At 34.6% G+C, this 22707-nt stretch overlaps 1 protein-coding gene and 1 long non-coding RNA gene across 2 annotated transcripts in view; both read left to right on the plus strand.

Moving 5' to 3' along the window:
- LOC119638156 (trithorax group protein osa) overlaps positions 1 to 22707 on the plus strand; it is a 135873-nt gene that overhangs the window by 64167 nt on the left and 48999 nt on the right. The window contains 1 exon segment of the mRNA XM_038034816.1: positions 5464 to 5652. Coding sequence (XP_037890744.1) covers positions 5464 to 5652 — 189 coding nt within the window.
- On the plus strand, positions 10777 to 11787 carry LOC119638157. Its single transcript, XR_005247385.1, has 2 exons — positions 10777 to 11301; positions 11338 to 11787. It is a non-coding gene; the product is annotated as an uncharacterized LOC119638157 (long non-coding RNA).

Below are 22707 nucleotides of genomic sequence, written 5' to 3' on the forward strand. Positions count from 1 at the left end.
TGTTTGTTTGTATGTTTATTTGTATGTGTTTGCTTACAGAGATGGCTTAAATGTGTCTCTTCCTCTTCTCAAAGGTTTTAAATTTCATTTAAGTTCCAGGGTACATGTCTTTAAAGGCGATTTTAGATAATTTTATATAAATTGTAATTAATCGATTATATTCGTATCATAATAAATATACGAAAGTAATAATCATGTGGATTATATTATCTCCTTCCCCCCACCTGGCCTTTAAAACATCACATGTAAAAGTTTAAACTGGAGGGAATTCCCTTTAATGAAAAAAAAAAAACTTTATTGAAAATAATTTCATTGAAGATATTATCCATCTTGCCATCCTTCCGATTATAAGATTATAAGAATTCCATGTCGAAACAATGACAGCAACTAGTCTTTTCGCGTATTCAAAAAGTCGTAGGATGACATATAGGTGTCGCTAATGTTCAAAGGAACGAAAGATGTGTCAAAATTTGATAACATTCCCAACGATAGTTGCTCAAGTCTTAGTAGCAATGCTACTCGGTTTGTAAAGCCATGGAACAAATCTGTACTTCGTTTGTAACGCCACTAAGGCAATTGTAATTTGAAAACTAAGGACTGGCGAGATTTCGGCACATTTCGTTTGAAGGTTGGACCTATCTAAAAATCATATGGTTTCGTCAATAGTCATCCTACATCCTCAGCCTCAAACGACTAGTTATCATCGCTTCGTATTGGAATTTGTATTTTATCGCAAGGATGGTAAATAGTTTGCTGTCCATTAGCGTCTTAAAAGGGGTCCTCTCAACTCATCATCAAATCATCGGTTGAATTAGGTGTTGATCGAATGCTGGAGAGCCGATAGCATCATCATTCTTATAAAATGGTCTTACCTTTTCTCGTACTGCGGTCATTTTTCCTTCAACGGTCGGCGTAATTAGACTAATTTTGATGGCAGTATCCCTCAGTATTCAGGTCGTTCGATGGAAACGACTTATAAGGCAATGATGGTCAATATCCATGGTTTTATCTTACCATCTGACCGATGTTTAAAGGTGACCATTTCTGTTGACTCCTCGTGATTCAGCAGCACTTTGCGAAGCAAGAAAGATGACCCCTTCCCAGTTAAGCGTTTATTTGCCGCAAAACTCGACTTTCTCGGAGCTCACAGACAACACTGAAAAAGGCGGACCTTCCTTTTAATAAGAAAAGGTCATAATTTAAAAGCGGCTCCCAGGCAAAGTAACGCCGTCGTGATAAAGTAATATTAAACTTGACTTATTTTTCATAGCCATCTCAATGGAATATATATAGGTCTCACAAAATATTTATCTAATACGTGGACATAAACTTTGCTCCACCCCCCTTCCCCCCAAAAATTATTCACAATTACATAGACCTTGTAGGCGTCTCCTTTGAAATATTTGGGTAATTTTCAAATTCCTTTGCAAATCTCTACGCGATCCCTTTACTTTCGTGAGCGGGAGGATGTTTACCACAGCCAGACGAATAGACGGGCATGGTTAGGTGCATTCCAAATTTGAAACTGACCAAGAATTTATATACTTTATGGGATTTTTGAATTTCGCATGTGAGCGTTATAAAAATATTGAAAAAAAAAGACGAAATTTTGACACACTATATATGGTAGGCTTGGTAACTTTTTCACATTTTTGTACACCATTGCCCATCGCATCATAGAATATACATTCAAATTTTTGTAGATTTATTTGCTGTAATTTATGACCAAGGAACAAAATATCAACTTTTTCATTCCCTTTAAAAAACGGAGATGTTCTCAGTTCACGTGGCACTGTAGGTCCTTGATTGATTTAACACATTTTGAATATCAATCTGCGTGGGAGGACTTCTAATATTGCTGCTAAATATGAAATAGCTTTTTTTGAGGCCAGGAGATATTACACAGGCGTGCTGACGGACATGATCAATTCGGAATGTATACATTGTGTGCGGTCTCTGAAGCGCTTTGAGAAAACAGATGTATCACTCATGCTTCGGTGATGGTTATATAAAAGGTTACCTCGTTTATAATCTTCAAGAGGCGTAAGATCAAAAATGTGGTTATACCGAAACGAGAACGCGCCCTCACACATATACAAATGCAAGCATTACTTTTTTCCTTAACATAAATAGGAAAGTGCTGCCAAATCGTATAAAAATCTTGGAAATGTATCCGTTACATGATATTCATGCACACCACGGTAAACTATCGCGTTGTGGAGCCTTTCGTTGCAATATTAAATATAGCGCTTAGGATGGATGATATGGGGCTTAATAAAAAATTCGCCATTTTTGCCTTGTCTCGTGTGTTTAGCGGTCTACTTTCAATGATATTAATTTCATTATCTAGGGCTCAAACACTACTTTTTTTTAAATTACGGGCAGAAGGAATGCGACGGACTTTTATTTATGTTTTTATATAAATAATTGCATTGAAAATGTTTTTATTCAAAAATTATTGAAGCAAAAATTTTAAATGTGAAATTCAACACAAAAAGAATATGTTGTTGTTTTTTTAAAGCTCAAAAAAAAAAAAATTGATTGGTTTTTTTTTCAATGATTATTTTATGCAGATATATTTTATTTAGGTTGTATTGTCTTTTTTTTTTTTTTCAATTTACTGCTCACACAACAACATTCGAGCAATATTCATATGAGCACATACGTGCGCACTGAGGCGCGCACAGACCCAAAACACAAATGCACATACACCGCAAACTCGATTAAAGTTTGCATTGTTGTTAATATTCCATTTGTGTATGTTTATTTCATACCCACACGTTAAAACGAAGCCTGCGAATATACTCGTTTTGTTATTGCGTTTGCAACAGATCGAAATGCATCACAGATATCATGGAATGATTTGTCCGCAGTTTGATCGTACGCTCGTTTGTCATTGCATGGCAATTGTCAATGTCGATGAAAGACTGAGAAAAGCAATTTGTCGTTTTGTCATGAATTAGTCGAAATTGGGTACAGTTAGGCTCTCTGTTGACATTGGGTTGGCATCAAAGAGAATAGGATCGCATTATTCTCAAAATTTCTCTAAAATCCAAGCCAAAGCATTTTGTGAATTTCAAAATTTTGTTTACACTTACATCAGCAGATAAAGATCAAGGAATTGTTTAAAGTTTGCCAGGACTATATAAAGTTTTTAGTACAAAATTATTACCCATCAGCCGAGTAAGATATTTACACTTAAATAAGACAATGTTGTCTTTATCTACTTGTTTACTAACTTTTTTTTGTCACATTCACCGTCAAAGGATGGTAATTAAATTTATCGCTTGTTGTTCTCTTCGAAAACTGCAGAAATTCTGTAAACGATAAAAATTCAAATGTCAGCCAAGAAGACGCATCTATTCGCTTTAAACATTGATTTATAAAAGTGAAATAATTCATATGCATTTTATCATTCAGATTCGCCCATAAACACGCCCACAATAATTAAAAAAGTAAAAACCAAAATAAAAATATTCATTAATGATCTATGATGTACGAGGTAAGGGTAAGCTCAAGCACATTTGTTGTCCCCTACGTCATTTGTGGCGCCAGGTATATTGAGTTTGTGCGGGCGTATGTAACACCTAGAAGGTGTTAAAATATGCCTACATTTTATTCAGAAAATGATTCTGAATTGACATAAGCTTGTCTGTCTGTCTGTCTGTCTGTCTGATGTCGTCTTCAACCTAAAGGTTGCTATTTTTTATATATTTTAATGAACCTTAGTACGCTGATGTGTTTTGGCCCGAACCAAAAACGTTTGATATTGAAAATGGTTTCGATTGGTTCACTTTTTCGATTGCTTACCATATAATGATTTATTTTTAAACTTGATTAAAAAATTGCAGTTTTCAAAATTTTGCAACAAAATTCACCATAGAATTTTGTCAACCCCCTCTCTCTCATATAACCGTTCAGAAACTCTTTAGGTATAGTTTTCAATATTTCATGGTAAAAATTGACTCAAAACAGAATATGGGTAAAGAAATGAATCTTAGGGAATTTGAGCCGCCAAGTAGGTCTATTTATTGGATATCAATGCATACAAAGATTCTCTTTACGTGCCACAAAAATTCATATGATATAATCACATGATCTTTGATGAAAATTTGCTCAAGGTAGTAATTAAATTAATAAACAATTAAGTGAATCAAATCTAAATCAAATGTGTCTATTTCTTGGACCGACGCTATTCTATACAAGATTGCTCATGAATAGTAAGACGTTCAGAAAAAGATTGAATCTTTAATATATCTTGATGAAAACTTATCCATAGTAGACTGAGCAAAAGAATTAACGATGCGGAATTTGGATCACATCATGTGTTGTTTTAAAAATCTACCAATTTGCGGACTTTCATGAAAAGTTAGTCTCTGCATGAAAATAGATGTCCGCTAACAAATTCTGAGTTTCCTAATTTAGACGAAGGAAGCTTCCAAATCCAAACCATAATCCTAAGTAATTAACAAAGAGCTGTTAGGGCGTTTACAGCAGTTTGTTAAGAGAGAGAGAGAGAGAGTACGTGTCTTTACTAAATAAATTCGTATTTAGCTTCACACCCTTATTGATCGATAACTTTTACGCTATCACTATAGAACTTATGGAATATCTCTTCAAAAAATTAACCTAAATGATCACAGGCCGATTTTGACGTCGACTTTATACCATTAAGAGGGTTCTGTATAGAGTGAAAAAAAGGCGGGTTAAATGGGTCGAGATCCGGGCTACATAGAGGATGCATCAAAACTTCTCAACCGAACCACATTAGTTTTTGCCTAATCATTAAAAATATGCATGCACCGGCATAGCGGCGATGGAAGCCTACACTAATTTGATCGACGCCATTGATCAAGATTACATTCTGTGCCTTAATTTCGATCTGTAAACGGATTGTTAGTACAGGCTGAAGTTGTTCCCCGATGTACAGTTCTTCTCCAAGCCTAGAAATTATGAAGCCTTCAAATGCATTTCCGCCTGAGTAGCCAAATAGATAAGAACCACGACTATCGAGTCCGGCGTCGCAAATTCAAATTTCATATGCTTCGGGCGTAGCTCAGTCGATGAAGGCAGACATACGTAACTCTTTTTGCGGATGTTAGGTACAGCCCGGCAAGAACATAATGTAAAGAGACTCGCGAGCGTTACTCTCAATCATTATGTTACCCGTGACTTATAACAGATGTTGGTCTAAAACTCGATTCTATAAACACTCGTTATACCCATATAAAAATTCATTAAAAAAATGGTCCGGATCGAGCAACTAACCGTCCCTATGAGTATTTATACATATATATATATATGTACATATACATACATACACGCACATATATAGTATATGTTTACATATATATGAACGATTGAGATGTAACGCCCAAAACCGAATATAAATATTTACTTATTTTTATTTTTTTTATATATGTTTTCGTTTACTTACCGCTTATGTGTTCTGTTTTGTTGTAGTATCCTGAACCAAATCGGCCTTGGCCTGGCGGTTCGTCACCTGCTCCTAGTCCTGGCCCCGGAGGTCATCCCCTGCCACCAGCATCGCCGCATCATACGCAACATGGTGGCCCGCCACCCAGCAGTAGTCCCAGTCATGCGCCGAGTCCTTCACCTCAACCATCGCAAGCGTCACCATCACCGCATCAGGTAAGAGACTGATTTAATTACACAATGTTTTTACCGTGTTTTTTTTTTTTTTTTTTTGTTTTTGTGTTCTTTTTTTCATTCGCTCGCAAATGCACACATTTTGTGAATGTTCGTGACATAAAATCGATTTATGCGACAATTGTAGGAGGTATGCGTTAGGCCGCTTTGAACTTTTTAATATCTTTTGTACGCATCATTTATAGTAAAGGTATATAAAATGTGTTCGGATGTATACAATGGTCAGGTCGGTTTGAAATGGAGTTACTTTCCACTTCACCAATGGATTCAGAATAAATTCCTGAATCGAACTAAGTATGCCTGTGCGTCCTACGAGTGGTAGTATTCGAAGAATTTTGATGAAGATCCATATACGGACACCTTTTGGCCAAAGGGCGAATTCTACTGTAAATGCTGGAGTTAGTTCGAATCGGGTAATTCACACTAGTCATATAAAACTCTTTTTCGAAATGTTGCGTTATGTGAGAAAAATTTTCCAAGTATCTCTAACAGATAAACCAATTGTGTTATTATATCCAAAGATTAATAATTATTTTCTATTAATTTAGGACTTCATAGACTTGATCGCTTGAATAGCTAATAAATAAATAATGCATTTTCGTTTACATTTAATCCATGCAATTATCCTATTCATTACCAATGCTCTTTTTATAAATGTTGAAACTTTTAAGTTCATCAGACGCACTGAATCAATCATCAGCAGCCTTACTGTAGCTTAAAAGTTTTTCGTTTCACTTACTAAAGATTGAATTGGAAAAGTTTTATTATTCTATTTGTAATACGGATGACGCTGGGCACCAGTTTTTTTTAATGCTTTCCTTTACTTATTTATAAGGGTAGATGACAACTTTACACCGCTTGTACCTGTTTCGGTACACACTAATAAATTTAATAATATCGAATTGACTTTTTTTTTTTTTTGGAATTTATGGGTGAAAATATTTTTCACAAGTACAATTAACAGCAAAAAATGAGCAAATGGGTGAATTAACGAATTTAAATAATTTTTATATTATATTGATATTAATTCAAATAAGTAAAAATACTTTGGCGCCTACGACCCACCATTAAATGTACTACAGCTACCCTACAGTTATCCATGCAACGAGTTTTAAAGTAAAATGTTACCAGGAAAGTGGTCGAAAAGTGATCAGATCTTGACCACTTTTAAGAGCGTCCGAGCTTTGGCCAAAATTTATCAGCAAAACATTTCACAAATTACAAGCTGTAGATTGAACACGAGAAACCAAGACGAACGGACAGACAGACATGATTAAATCGATTCAGAACGTGATTCTAAACCGATCGGTATAATAAAAAGTGGGCTCAGCTCGAGTTCCTCTGGGTGTTGCATACATCCGGACAAAACTGCATATAAAATCCATTTTATGTACAGAAAACGATACATGCGCTAGAAAACTGGTTAAATTTTGAATACACTTTTTATCAACATGAAATTTGTAGTCAATTCGAAACGTTTCCATCCAGATGTCCATCTATTACGACATATCAAAATCGTAAAATTAAGAAGGAAAACTTAAACAAAATAAAAATATCAGTTTCTGTTGTAGTTTTAATCATAAGAAAAACCATAAGCATTTTGCAAAAATGCTTATCTGAACTGCCAGTAAAAAAAAAAAGAGTTTGTCTACTGAATTGATAAAAAAAATAAAAAAAAATAAAAGAGAAATGAGAAAATTCGCCCTTGGGTGGTTAATTCACTCTTCGTACCCGCTTTCATTAACTAACACTGCCAGTGTTTATTTTCACAATGTTTGGGTTTCAATTAATTTGCAATTTACTTTCGACAACATAGCTTGTTGTTGCTGCATTTGTCGTTGTCCTTAAAAGTAAAAAAAAAAAGGACATTCTTTGAAAAACATTTCAGCAGAGACAGAGACAGAGAGTAAAGTATCTATCTATATTGTGTATACGCAGTTTGTATAGCCCAAGTTGTCGATTAACCGCCGAACTGAAAAAAGTATGTGCTTTTGATATTCTTCGATGAAGTAATAAATTTCGATGATTGTAGATTGAAATTAGAAAAATAATGAATTGAGTAAAAGGAAAAGAAACTTTTCTAAATAATTAGTTGATTTCACAATTTGTTTGTTTTTGTTGTATTCATCATACAATTCACCTCATCGTATATAAGCTAAATTCTACAAATTGACGGCTTTCGTCACCCAGCTTCCGAATTTCATATTCATAGAAAATTATTGGTATATGGTACGTTTAGTTTACAACTGAGTTTACTATCTATAACCGTTTTGGCAAAGGAGACTATCTGAAGTTTTTTGCATTCTTAGAATTGAACTTTGTATTTTATTTCTCTCTTTTATCTCTTTGTGGAAGGAAAATGATGAAAAATATTCAAACCGGAATTCATCAATTTTTCTTGGGTGAACATAACATATAGCGTTAGTTGATTGTTTACTGAGAAAGGCGTAGTAGCCATGGAAGTTCGTTTAAACTGCACTATTTGCTGCAACCTTGTAAAATTCAAGATCTAATTGGTTAAAACCAATGATCTTGAGGGAGTTGCGTAACATTAACTCGAATATATATCAATCAAATAAAAATAGGCCAGCATATGTAGTGCCGTAGGTTGTTAAAGAGAAATGAATTTTCAATTTTTAAGATATTGCAAGATCTCAACACATTTTTTGTGCGGCCTTCAGTTCGCATAGTGAATGGAATGGACTTTCTTCTACACCTTCAGCTTAGTCGTTCTTAAAATTTTAAACTAATCCTTCGAAATGAAACAAAGGTTAGATACTAAAAGGTGCGAGTTAAGTTCGGCACTTTTTTAGATTGAAAATCCTTGTCGCGATAATAGTGAAATTGTACTTTCATCTTTCGCAATTAGTTGGCCCACAAATACCGCTTAGGAAAAATGTTACGTACAGACAGGCTTAGAAATGCGTTCACCTCTGGGTGACTCATCCCGCGATTTTGCAGTATTGCCTTTTTGACTCTAGGGTAGCTTAGCCTAAAGTACCTTAGTCTAGGATACATTAGCCTGAAGTGCTTCGCAAAGGATAACTACGTTGAATTAGCTGACTAAGATACAATCAGTACTTATCGGCCTATTTAAATATTTTATGCGATATACTTGGACCGAAAAGGAAGTCCCCTCGACAACATGTCCAGCACGCAGGCAAAACTTCCTCGAAATAATGAAATAAAATAAACTCTTTTCTTCAAATTCAAGAAGCGCTGAAGGTTCGGGGGTTATTAGCAAATACATGGGTGACTTAGAAGCCTACTGAACAACAAATCACAATGAAATCCCTCATGATAACTTAGGTCAGTGTGTTACGAAATTGAATGCAGGCAATAAATACTTTGTATGCAGCTTGATCTGAACCTTTTAAAGCCCTTCACTTAAGTACGCGATTTAATTGCAAGATGAATAATGTCGTTGTGCCATTTGTGTTGCTAAAATTTGAGAAGACATTTCTTTTTCCTACACGAAGTTTTGATGCGACAAATGCGATTTCAATAGGCGGACGGACACACGGGCAAGACTTTACTCACTTTAATTAAAAGTATTTAAACTTTATAATGCTAGTATCCCTATATCTAGACGTTACAAATGGTTAACTTATTTAATATATGCGGTTTCTGACCAATGGATTAAATACACAGTGCATTCTATGTAATCGCTATTATACGCAGTATTTTTGACTTTTAATCTTACATTTACTTTTGCTGTGCTGCAATTGCAATGTTAATATATTGGTACCAGAGTATAAACAAGTACAGACCTGTTTCTATTGCGTTGTTGCGTTCTCACGTGATGCAGGTGCAGACATGTTTTTCTGATCTCATAAGCTTGATGGTTTATCTACTTGCAGTATTGAATAACATAATTGCTTTTTTATTGTGTTGTGTGCAGCAATTTCGGCAAATAAAAATAACTAATTATCACGTTTTAGTTATGGGGTTAAAAAGGCGACCTTTCATCACTTAAAAAAAGCTAAAATTAAAGTGACCAGTAATGTTCAGTAGGCAATTGGGCGAACTAAACGAGAAAAGCCGCCAAAGTTGAAGGTGCCTGAAAGAACCGCGTGCGACGGAAAAGAAGAAAGTTAAATACGTCTAACTATTCGGCCAGCAATTGGTGAGCATAAGAATATCTATTTGCGTTAAACCGCGAAATTTCCCCACGACTGCCGGTATATATGCGTAAATCAATCCCGATATTCACGCCAATCCCTTAAGGGGGATGTCCACAACACGTCTATGTAAATACGGTCTTGGTTAGAAAGAAATAAGCAAAGGAAGAGAGATAGAGTCTAGCCGCACCCAAGCGGGTATATAGGGGATTTTATATTTCTTCTATCAATTTCTTCACTCTCCTTCAATGTCGGCTATGTGTCGAGATCGTATTTCTTGCACCAAATCTTATGTCGACCTAGAGTTCATGACACTCCGTCAATGTCGACTGTTTGTCGATATTATATTTTTTATATATGTAGAAGAAAGACAAGTGAGAATCGAGAGGGATTCGCAGCCGCAGCTTTGTGGACGTTTGTCTGGCCGACTAGGGTTATCACTTTTCCAACTGACCACTCACTAAAGCTACGATCAAAGTCAACTCTACCGCACTGAGTTTTGCACCAACTAGCACCAACTAGTATTCGCGATTCTTATCTATTCGGCTGCTGTTGCTGATCTACATCCACGCTGTAAACGAGATTTATAGATTGATTTCGAATATCTAGACGGCCCAGGAAAATATTGGCATCAAGTCATCATATCTACGGCTAGGTATTGTTCAGATACATTCGGATATGACTGTGGTACATCTACGGTTAGGTATCGTGTACTGAATTGAGATATGAATCTGCGAATATCGCAGCTCTTGTCTACTGAGCTATCTGGCATCTTTTTATAAGTCTCCGATGCTTATATGTATACACTACAGACTTCTAGGAAATGTAATACATCTCCTAAGAGAATATCATGGTTTACTTTTTCAAATGATCAATATCAGAGTGACCAATAACTTCGGTACTTAGTAAATTTCTTGTTGTTGCAAGTTTAAATTTTATGATTCAACATAACCTACTCTTAACTCGGTACACCAAGTCAAACGGTTGTTTTAATGCGATTGGAAATCTTTTGAAACCAACATAAATACTTTCTACAGGCATCTGCTATTGTATTAGGGAAAATATAGATCAATAGCTTAGACATGGCTTCCCAGCATAATTTCAATTGACACAAAGGTAGTCATTGCAGAGGTTTCGGCGAGACTTCGAAATTTCAAAGAAAAAAAATTTTTTTTTTTTTAACAAAAAAGTTTTTTGAAGGTGCAAACCATATATTAGCCAAAAAAATTTCTGGTTTTCTGTTTAACTGTTCTGACGAGAGAAAATTGTTGATTTCCTTCCTATGTGTTGTATGTCATGATACTTGACGTGTGACCTTTTGAAGCCATTGAAGCTATGAAGCTATGATATCACTTATGGTAAGTGATACGTGTGGTACGTTAAGCTTGTGCGGATATATGAAGCATTCAGAAGGGCTCCAAGTATTATTATTAATTTAGCTTAAGACTATCGTCTCCAAGCACTAACGTCCGAGGCTAACGAGTTTATCAAGGACTCTACCACACATGAGGTTTGAATCCCCACGACCATTGATTTGTTATCGGAGGTCCTACTTTGCCACTTAGACGTAGGGAGTCCTATTTTTTATTATCAATCTAAGCCTGTCTGTCTGTCCATCAGTTTGTCTTGTTTGTTTCGTTTGCTTGTCTTGAACCTACAGGTCATAATAACATTTGGCATACCAAGGAACGTTATTGAAAATCGTTGACTTCGGTCTACTTTTTCGTCTCCTTTCAATGTAATTTATTGTTATTTTGAAAAGTCATTATATGAATAACAACATTAACCGAAGAAATGGTTCGATCTTACGTTGACAAGTTTGTTACATGATTAACTGTAGAGTGACGTGTAGTGTATTTAATGACCGGCCGGTGTCGCATTATAATTTTCTTACTTGTTTCCAACTGGCAATGAAAGAATGTTTCCGCTTATTGCTTCCTTGGTCGTTAAATATCTGACTTAATACAACCGACTCAGAATATAGGAAAAAAAAAAACCAAACATACATGTGTTAAAAATTCTCATTTAGTAATAAAATGTTGATAAAGACGATTGCAAAACCGACTGAAACATCTCGTATGTTTATAAAATTTTATCAATGTTATGCAAATTTCGGGTGAGAAGAAGGAAGAAGTCTTTCCTAGAAACGTGTCCCGTGACTATTTTACATCAAAACCATATTCTTAGCTTAGAAATTATAAAAATAATATTAACATTAGTATCACACCACTAATTATAGCAACACTACTTCAGACATTAGTTAAGGCAAGTTAAGTAAAAGTTAAACAATTCAAATTTTTACTAGTTTCGTAATAGACTATGACTGTTGATGTTAGTATAAATGACTAGTTAGTTTAGTTGAATATATCTTTCGTTGGTGCGTAAACACAGAAAAACAGGCACGTATTATACGTTGAAAATACGTACATACGTACGTACAACTTAATTAGGTCATACGTTCTGTCTCCAAGCGATGAAATAAAGCTTTTTTTATAATAAAGTAAAAAATATCTCATTGCTTACTAATAATATTATCCACCACTTATGTCAATGTCCCAATGATATTTAATATTACAACAACAATATATGCATTATATGCATTGCGTTGTTCAAATTCAAATAACAACAAAGAAAATGAGATTTGTTTTGAATTTCTTCTTCTTCTTTTAAATTTTTAAATTGAAACTGAGTTTAAGACGAAAAGTAAGAGTAATAAATAAATAAACGTTCAGCGTCATCTTATCGAAGGTACACACACACATGCATGTATTTATTTATTTATGTGATATTAAAGACTTTCAATGATGTTGTTGTGTGTTAACATTAATGCTGTGTGTGTTGTGTTGCATGAAAAGCAATGGTAAAGAAAATTCACTAGAAAGTGAAAAATGACAAAAAAAAAAAAAAAAAAAAAAAAAAGAACAAAGGCGGAGAGTAACCGTATAAACGTACAAAGCAATCCGCCAAGCAAGTTAAGAGTAGCAAAACAACAAAACAAAAATATTTAACGTTTCGGCGGCCTTGACATTGACCCAATTGATGATGATAGCACCGTATATGCTTTTTTTTTCCTTTTTTTCTGTTTTTTTTTTTTTTTGCTTTGCTTACAAATATACATATACTGAGATATATATATGTATATATATATATATATATATATATGTATATAAATTTTTGTTCATACGGGCAGAGACAAACGTGTGTGTACGTATCATATATATATACATGTACAATCGAATGAGTTTCATTGTAAGAAAAGTCTGTTGATACTGAAAGTATGGCATACGACCACGATGATGTCTATGTATAGAGTACACATAGATCCAGACATGCATAAATATGTAAGTACGTATAACCAAAGGCCCAACATTCACCAAATAAATGTAACATACATTTATATATACAAATCTATCTGTTTCTCTCTCTTCCTATATCTATATATATATATATATATATATATATTTATATATGTGAATAAATAAGTGTTCACGGAATCATATATACATATGGATGTGTGTGTGTTTGTGTGTTTGTGCGCGCGTGTATGCATAATATGCGTGTTTGCTTGTTTGTTTATGTACGTAATCAAATGCAATGTTTATTTGTAGATTATTGTTGATGCAAAGCAATATTATCGTCTGTCTACCGATGCCAATGATGCCATTGTTAACGTTTAATACTAAGCTACGCGACACAACACCACCAATGAATCACATATTGGTATCCCTACCATTAGATAATTACTATCTATCATGCATAGTATTTTCCTAGTGTAGGCATTAATTTAATATCATGGATATGAACTAAAATCTCGCTTACGCGTTAGTATGCATACATAATAATAAGTTCATTTAAAATTACGAGCCTTCTCATTAACTTAGCCAGCTTAATGCTTATCCTAGATATGATCTAAAGTGAAATAAATTCAATATATATTTTATTTATCTTCAGTAATATGTGGCACACGTTCTACTTAAAATATTTTCAAACTCCATGTTGGCGTTTTAAGGTCAATTGTTGTTGTTGTTGTTGTTAAAGACTTTTATATACATAAAATTATGTACTCTTCCTACAAATAGTTTGCATTAAGGAGTAAAGGAATCATTGTGCAAATGTAAAATCAAAAGCAAATATGTGTCAAGGTCCGTGTCAGGAAATTGTCTTAATTAGCTACAATATGAATGGAATCCATAATTAGAATTACTTAAAGCGATCGAATTACGCGATGCAATAGCGAATATTCTATCCCTAATGGTATAAGAAATTTCTTGCAAAAAAAAAAAAAAAAAAATCAATAAAAAAAAATTCTTTTCATTCTGTTGCAATGTATATATGATTAATATCAATACTTGTATAGAAAACTTTAGTAGACAGATAGACTATGAATAGCTCTATACATAAACATTTGAATTCCTGTCAACATTGTTTCTAATTACAAAATAAACTTCGACTTGCTTGCTTGACTGCAAACTGTATATTCTGCACTAATTGCCTCCTCTCTAACAACAACAAAAACTTGAATGATTTTTATATACTTGAATAAATTTTATGAAATTAATTCTACGAAAAATGCAAGAAGCTTTCTTTCTCAAACAGAAAGTCATTCAATACTGAGAATTCCATCGATTCACACAAGTTATAAAAAAAAACATTGATTCGGCCGTAGATTACGTTTTAATCTGGGTCTCTTGAGCTCTCGTAAAGCTACGTCGGCGCTAAGGTTCATTCATTAAACGATGGTCGAAAGAGCTTAACGATCCTTACATTACAAAAAGGCTATACTATGAACTTAGTCAGGCCTTTGTTGGGTGTAAATGTTATGTAGATTCAGTAGAATATGTTTAAAAGCAATTTCTGCTCATTGCCCTTAGGGAGCCGCTTATCTCTTTCTCTCCTCATGCAAGTAGATTGCTTTTGCCTTACCGTTATCACTTGGGAAACTTATATTTGTTCTTGGTGTTTCCGTTTGAATGTGAGTCGCTCAGGTTAGTTGGTCATATTAATGTTCCGAATCGCTTCTCTAAGAATTTCATCTTCATAAAGCTTGTAGTGTATGGTTTTAACTTGACAAATTACCTTTGCTTAAAATGCAACTCGGCATTAGTTAGTTTATTAAGATCGCGTACGAAGAGAGTTAGTTGATAGTGTTTTTTTAGTTTCTGGCTTTGCGTGTCTTTCGGTAAAGGCGATGGGAGAAGCATGGCGAAGATTTAAATGAAATGAAAATTGGAAAAATAAGAATCGCGGTCTTTCAATACAATTCTTGATGGGCCGAAGAAAAACCATAGGCTGTCTGTGTTGAGACAGGCTCCGGGACCGGGTGTCCGTTCGGTTAGTTAAATAAATGTGATTTCCGTTTGCATAATTAAATAAAGGGCAAGCACATGCAATTTCTTTGGTTTACACGTTTCAGAAGTGTCAAAGACGCTCTCCCACATCTTACGAACTAACTAGCTCAGCTATGATACGAACGCATGACTGATAGGCTTCCATATCTCTCCGCCCCTTTTTAATGGCACTACAAGGTTGCTCTTAAATTTATTTAAATAACAGTTTTAGAGACAAGAGGGCGTAGGCTTACTGCTGTACTTGGTGGTGGTGTAGGACTACATTAAATTAAATCTGATAGACAAACACGCACATGTTGTTACAAGTCGATGTAAATATAATTATGAGCTTTTCAATCTGTTCAAAGTTGTTTGCAAAAATCGAATCACCTAAACTCAATATCGGCTTCTTTGAATTCTACCAAATCAAGCATCCTTAGTGCGCCCGATTTACCTATGTCGTATTCAAACTACCTTTGCAATCTTAACATCTTACTATGATTCGAAAATAGTTGTATTGGTTTGCTCTTATCTCTGTTGTCAAGCTTTTGCTTGTTTACAATCGCTTAGAAGTTTACTTGCAACTCGGATGTGTACCGGCTGTGGGTATGCCTCGCTGCTAGCTATATACATGCTTTTTTTTCTCCTCTGTCTTATTTATTTATGCATCAATGTTATTCCTTTTATGTTTTCGTCCTTTTGTCTTGTTTACTTCTGTTTATACATGTCATATTAGTTTATGTTAATAATGTAAGCATAAGATCTACTTCTAAGAATTAATTTCATGTGTAAATAAATAAATAAATAAGAGATTTGCAAACTGATATGAACGCTTGACATGTACACCATATTTGTTTTGTCAATAGTGTTCTCTACCCTACAGAGGGAGATTATAATTATGTATCGATGAAAGCCAAAAATTACTTGAATTTGGAGATAGATTTTGTTCATTTATTTATTTGTTTATTAATGTAAGATATTGAGTCGCCACTTGCTCGCATAACAACTGCTGCCATTCTTCGCGAAATAGATTCGTAGAGTATTTGTATAATTTCTGCTGCTCCTCAATCTCTAGTGTAAAATTGCCCCGTACGGCATGAGGCAAGGTTGAGGTCTTCTGACCAGATAACTGGCCAGGGAAGATGTTTGATGATATCTTAGCGCTTCTCGAAACAAGCCCGACCTTTGTTGACTGTGCGGCAGTGTTTGACGGTAATATGGTAATCCCAAAATTAATATTTGCATCACTGATCAGTAGACTGTTTGAGATAATCCACCCTTTACTATGGCGATCTAAACTTGTCTGTCCGTCTGTATATTTTGTTTTCTTGTAGTCAAGCTATTGAAATATTTTTATGACTTCTGGTATTCTGGACCGTTCTCGACCCAAGAACGACCGCTATTGCAAACGATTCATATGACTGAATTTATGGTTGCAGCGAGGCATTTAAGGTGAGCTGTGCACCACTTTAGTTTTTTTACTCCCTCCCTGTAAAGATTATGTGCTCTTAAATTGTAAATAACTTTTTGATCTATCGTTAATTCATTTCTTTCTCTCACATTCACATCTCACTTGTTCTCATTTATTTTGTTGTTTATTAGAATATTTATGCACTTATAAACTTATAAAAATATAATTTTAATACATTTAACTAATTGATAAAATTCCGTTCATATATAGGTAGTGCAATCGAAATAAATATCTTATCAAAAGTTGAATGACCTCATATCCGTGCAATGTGCATGCAACTGCGAAAGCAAAATAATACAAGAATGAAAGAAGAAAGAAAAAAATCGATGACTTGAATGCGCCACGATTTTCTTTTCTCTTCATAAAATGAAACCATGATGTGATGGGTTCCTACACAAATAAAAAAAAAAAAAAAATGAATAAATTTTTTTTTTTTTTTTTTTGGTTATGTTGACGAAGGCGAATAGCGGCGCACTTGCTACAGCGGCTGATGTTGTTATTGTTTTGGTCTTTTTTTTTTTTTTTTTTTTTTTTCTTTTTAAAAAGGAAAGAAATGTAGAACGTAACCTTGAGAGTGCCGCAAACAAAAAAAGAAAAAAACTTATAAATAAATAACTACGAAAGAAATAAGAAATTTATATAAGTACAAACGTACACACGTATATGTAAATATAAATAAACGTGTACGTATTATTTATTTAAAACGTATAATAATAAAACGACACGTAAACAAAGCAATTCAATGCCTGACGCAGATACAGACAATTTTTGGTAGACATACCGTAGACTTAATGAAGGACACACAATCCTCCAACATATATGGATTTTATAAACATGTATGTTTGTATGTATGTATATATATAATGCATATATGTATAAATATATATCTAAATAGGTATTCACGTATGAATTAGTAGAAGCAACGTTTACCATACGATCGAAAGCCCCCTTATCAATTCAAATAACTCTTGTAAGGGTCAGATCATTTCGAATTTTCGTAGCTTATTTTTGATGGAACAGGAAATAGTTAAGATTAGAAGATGAAAGTCTAAAATAACCACATGGCTTGAGTATGCAATGGATGCATCTTCTAATGCAAAGTCGTCTTTTGTTTGGCTATAGCAAGTATGCTTTTCCCGCCTTATGATACATCCTACATTCATCTGATGAAAAATTAAGCCTCAAATCTCCAACATTTTTATTCAACTAATTAAAAAAATTTGAACAGTATTCACTTATCCTTGCGTTATCAGCTTGAAGATAATCAAGTAAAGCTTGAATCGTACGATATTTCAAAGATGACGATTAGACATGAATATGATCGATGCTTTTATTGTAACGCCCTCTGTAGTGTGGCTATTGCAAGTATGATACGTCGTTTGGTGGTGCATTCATTTGATGGAAAATTAAATCTTTTCTCCATAATTTGTTTGGTTTTTTGTATTCAAATAATTCAAAAACAATACTCACTTATCCTTGCTTTACCAGCAAGAAGGTAATTAAGTAAACTGAGAATCCTAAGAAATAAATCTCATAATTAACTTTAACGATTTTAGTCATTTCGATTAATTTGATGTTGAAGTCCGATGCTATTTCTTTCAATATATCTGGATTATAGGAGTAGAGTCAACTCTTAAAGTTGATACTAAAGTAAAGTCAATTCGTTATAGTCATTCAAACACGTTGCAAATCCTTTCGAGAAAGTTTCGTGTGAATTGAGAGAAAGGGGCGCCTGCTTTATCATTCCCTTATCCTACAGTTACGAAACTAATTGGGATGCCTGTGACTCTGGACATGTTAACCACACTTGGCCATTAATTATTATTAAAAGAAATGCAATTTTTCGCTACTACGATAAAACATTTTCACTGAATGGAATAGGTCGCACAACTTTAACGAATTTCTCTTAAGGGGCTCTCTAGAAACTATGATTGCAGGCATCTTACTATAATCTAATATGTAAGCATTGCAGCGATCGTATTAATTTTCATGTTTATATTATTTTTTAATTTTTATGTATTTTATCAATTTCAACAAAGTCTTCACCATTTTCTTCTCCTTATAATCTTAACTCATTGTGCTGGTCAAATTTTTCCAGCCATAACTGCATGATTGGCATAAGAAATTGCTTTCTGAAAAATCGCAAGCCATTCGATTTCATATCATTAAGCAATAAAGTAATTGAAATCATCGCAGTTCACTTAACCATGTCATGGGTATTTAAGTATTTAAAAAAAACGATAAAAAGGAATGAAATAAATCATGTGTGTTGAGAAGTTTTCAAAAGACCTCTTTTTTTCAAAGCCATAACCTATGACAAAATGAAAAAATTTCAATAAATACAAGTCTGAAATAGCAATCATGAAACCGTGACACACATTACTGACATTGTCTCTTAATGAAATTTAAACAAAATCCCTAAAAGTGCAAAAGAAAAAAAGGTTAATAAAGCAAAAGCAAAGGCCTTCCAAAAGTATATAAGGGTTGTACGCTATATATATATGTCAATATGTAATACAATGTTTGCTTATTCTATCACGTGTGGAAATGATGGCATAATAATAAAAAAAAAAAAACAAAAAAAAAATTCTTAATGAATCAAAAGTCATTAGCATTATGACACATCGAAGCAGGCGTAACAAAAGCACATAACACTAAGAGGCACCATTAACATGAGCCATAAGGCTTAGGCATTGCTGTGAAAAAAATTCTTAAGGAAATTCTTCTTCAGATTGAATACGCCGCATCATAAATCTATCATATTTTGCGCATTATGTAGTACCAAGAGGGTGTAAGCGTTACGCGAACTTTGTAAAAGAACTCTATAGGAGCTGCCTTATAACTAAAGGCATGGCGCTTTTCTTTTCGAAACGAGTGGGTAAAGCCTACGAGAAGAATGTTTATTCCTTGTTCCAGCCATCGGGCTCTTAACTTCCTCTAGCCAAGTGCTATAAGTCATGGTCAACCCTGTGTGAAGTTATTAATTGTAACTTTGCGACGAAGTGTGACCCGGTGCCTGTTCTGATACTCCGGTCCTTTATAGATTTGCGTTAAGACGAAGATGAATTAGTTACGCGCTTCAAAAAGCTTAGGTAGATGTGAAATCTCGTCGAAATGTTTAGGCCTGTTATGCGCGTGACCTCTTTGGGCTAATATAGTTTGCAACCAACATCCGTAGATGGATGTGTAGGCATACTTGCAAGGGGCATTTCCCCTTCCAGTCAAGACGCATAGATACATATCAAAACTCATCGAAGTGTGCCGCCAGTATTCTATGACAAAGCAGTCCAGACCACACCGCGTAACGTAGGCTTCGTCTTGTTCGTCTTTGGCACAGTCGGATTAACGCTTAATGCCATAACTCCAGATCGCACCGAGTAACGTAGGCTTCGTCTTGTTCGTCCTTGGCACAGTGGAATTAACACTTAATGCCATAACTCCAGACCGCACCGAGTAACATAAACTTCACCTTGTTCGTTCTTCTTCCCACCGAGTAACGTAGACTTCGTCTTGATCGTCCTTGGCACAGTGGGACTAACGCTCTATACTTGGCTCCCATAATAACGCTAGAGCCATGGCTATGTTAGTAATGATCAATGCATATAACCAATTCTCAGACAACAAATGCCGGGTGTGTTTACAAAATTGAAAAAATATCAAAGTAAGGGTTGAAAAAAAATATTACATTTTCACGGACTATGGCATACCTTGCGTCATCTTTCCTTAATAGTTAATCACTTTCATAACGCGTCCTTCGCTGCTGTCTTGCATGCTCTGTCTTATTTTCAAAATGATTCCTTTAAAAGTTTGATTTTTACTGACGAATTTTTTCCTGTCTTCACTTTTTGCAATAAACAGATTTCACACAGTATGCTGCGTATTTGGCATAATTTTTCCTTCTTATACATATATATATATATATATATATGTCTTCATTTTTCTCCTTGCTTCGTCTTTGCTCCGTAAACAGTCAATGTGCTAAAGCAGTTTGCAAACTCAACCAATGCATTTGTATGTATGTTTCTACTTGACGTACCTATGCATAGATTGTGGAATACTTCACTTTGCTATTTTGACGTAAACGTGATAAATGTGTTTCTTTTGTGTTAAATTTTTAGATTTCTTTTGAGCCTTTTTTTTTCTTTTTGTGTGTTTTTGTGTTGCTTTTACAAACGAGGGACGGCATGGGAAAATGCATTAATCTTGATATTCTACGACATTTGCTTTCTTTTTTCCATTATCAACACAAAAACACGCTGCGAGGGTAAATCAAAGTTTGTCTAGCGTACTTTTGTATGCTAGACAAATGTGCAGCTATAGGGTTCAATAAATGTACCGTAAAAATGTTAGGTTTTCGAAAATAAAAAAAATAAAAAACTATATTACTTAGTGTTCATCCAGGAATCGAATGCTTTATGATTTTCTTTATAGAAATTTTTAATGAGCTCTCTTTAGCTTTTTACCCTAAGCCGATGATTTGATGACTCTAGTTTTTAACAATGACGTAATCGCTTTAAATATGCCATCAACTTACAAATATAATGAATAGAAAAAGTTTCTTGACGCGGTCGTTAGTAAACCGCTTGATAGGAAAATAAGATAACACTTACTGTAGTGTCACAAATAGTATTCTATTTTCATATCCCAACACCAGAAAAAGGGAGCACGTTGCGCTTTTATTGCGACGAGGCAAACGTATCGAAAACTCGCAATATGCCTAGTCGTTCAAACGAACTGATAAAGTTAAACAAATTTGAAGTCATTTTTGAAAAGGGAAAATCAAATATATTCCTTAGTAAAATTTAAAGCTCACTAAGAAGACCAAAAAGTTAGAGGCACTGTCAAGGAGCTGCATAGATATAGAAAAACGGCAGAAGAACTGATGGATGGGGATGTGGACGGAAATGTGGAGAACGGTGTGACGGACGGAACGCCATGGACTTGATGAGATGGATTGCAGGTCATAGGAACTGGAGAAAAGTGAAGGACAGACAGATAAATGGACATATGAATGAGAGTACAAACGGTCAGTTAGATAGCACAGTTTGACTTGGAGACAGAGGGAAGGACAGACAGATAGATGGACATATGAATAAGAGTACAAACGGTTGTTAAGATATGTTGGCGATGAAAAAGATGGTCGAGTGTGCAGAAGGACGGGAGGATATACAGACTGAAGGAAAGAAAAAGTGTAGGACAGTGAAGTGAAGGATAGACGGACTGTAGAAAAGTCCGATTGGCTGGGACGGCAAATGGCAGCAGACGTTTGAGCAGGCAGGCAGCTGAGAAGATGGACAGTGAGATAGCCGCATCGGCAGGCGGATGAACGTTACGATACACGATCCGGGGGCGGACGGGCTAGGTCAGAAAGAACTGAAAGATGAGTTGGACGAATGGACATTCGTCCCAGGGAAAAAGGGCATTCAGAGAAGCAAATGAAGTGCATTTCACTGAAGAAGACATTGTACCTGCATATTTAGTGAAGTCTCTAAAACATGCCTTTGCGAGTTGAGTTTACTGAGAATTTTCTATGTATTAGTTGACAAGAATTAAAAAAAGAGATAGAAATGAAAACTTGTTCTGACTAATCGACAAATCTATCCGTAGTTAATGAGAACTTGAATGTCCTGAATATTACTTTAGAAAGGCAGCACATCTCAAGTTCCCTTTAAACGAAGATAGAGTTCTTACTACTTCTCACTTACTTAACATTATTTCTGACATCACTTTCAAGTAACTACTCTTCTAGTATTATTATTATTATTATTATTATTATTATTATTTTTGTTTTCTTGAACATCTACTGTTTAAAGATTCGTTTACTTACTAACAAGGTCTAGGATTAAACTTTGCCCTTGAAAACGGAAGCTGTAATAACTTAAAAAATTTATGAACAACCTTAACAGCACAACTTTGGCATACACATACACAAGCATCTACATGCACACTTATACAAACTCCTTCATCGTAATGTAGTTGAACCTAAAAGTTGGCAGAGATATTTCTAAAAACGATACTCAGGAAAAAGATGAAAATGTTGAAAATATTAGAAGAGTCTTGTGTAAAAGTTTCTTATTTTTGTCTCTGCTGTTGTTACGACGTTGCTTGTGCGAAAACT

This window comes from Glossina fuscipes, unplaced genomic scaffold (assembly GCF_014805625.2).
Source record: "Glossina fuscipes isolate IAEA_lab_2018 unplaced genomic scaffold, Yale_Gfus_2 73, whole genome shotgun sequence".
NCBI classification, from domain to species: domain Eukaryota; kingdom Metazoa; phylum Arthropoda; class Insecta; order Diptera; family Glossinidae; genus Glossina; species Glossina fuscipes.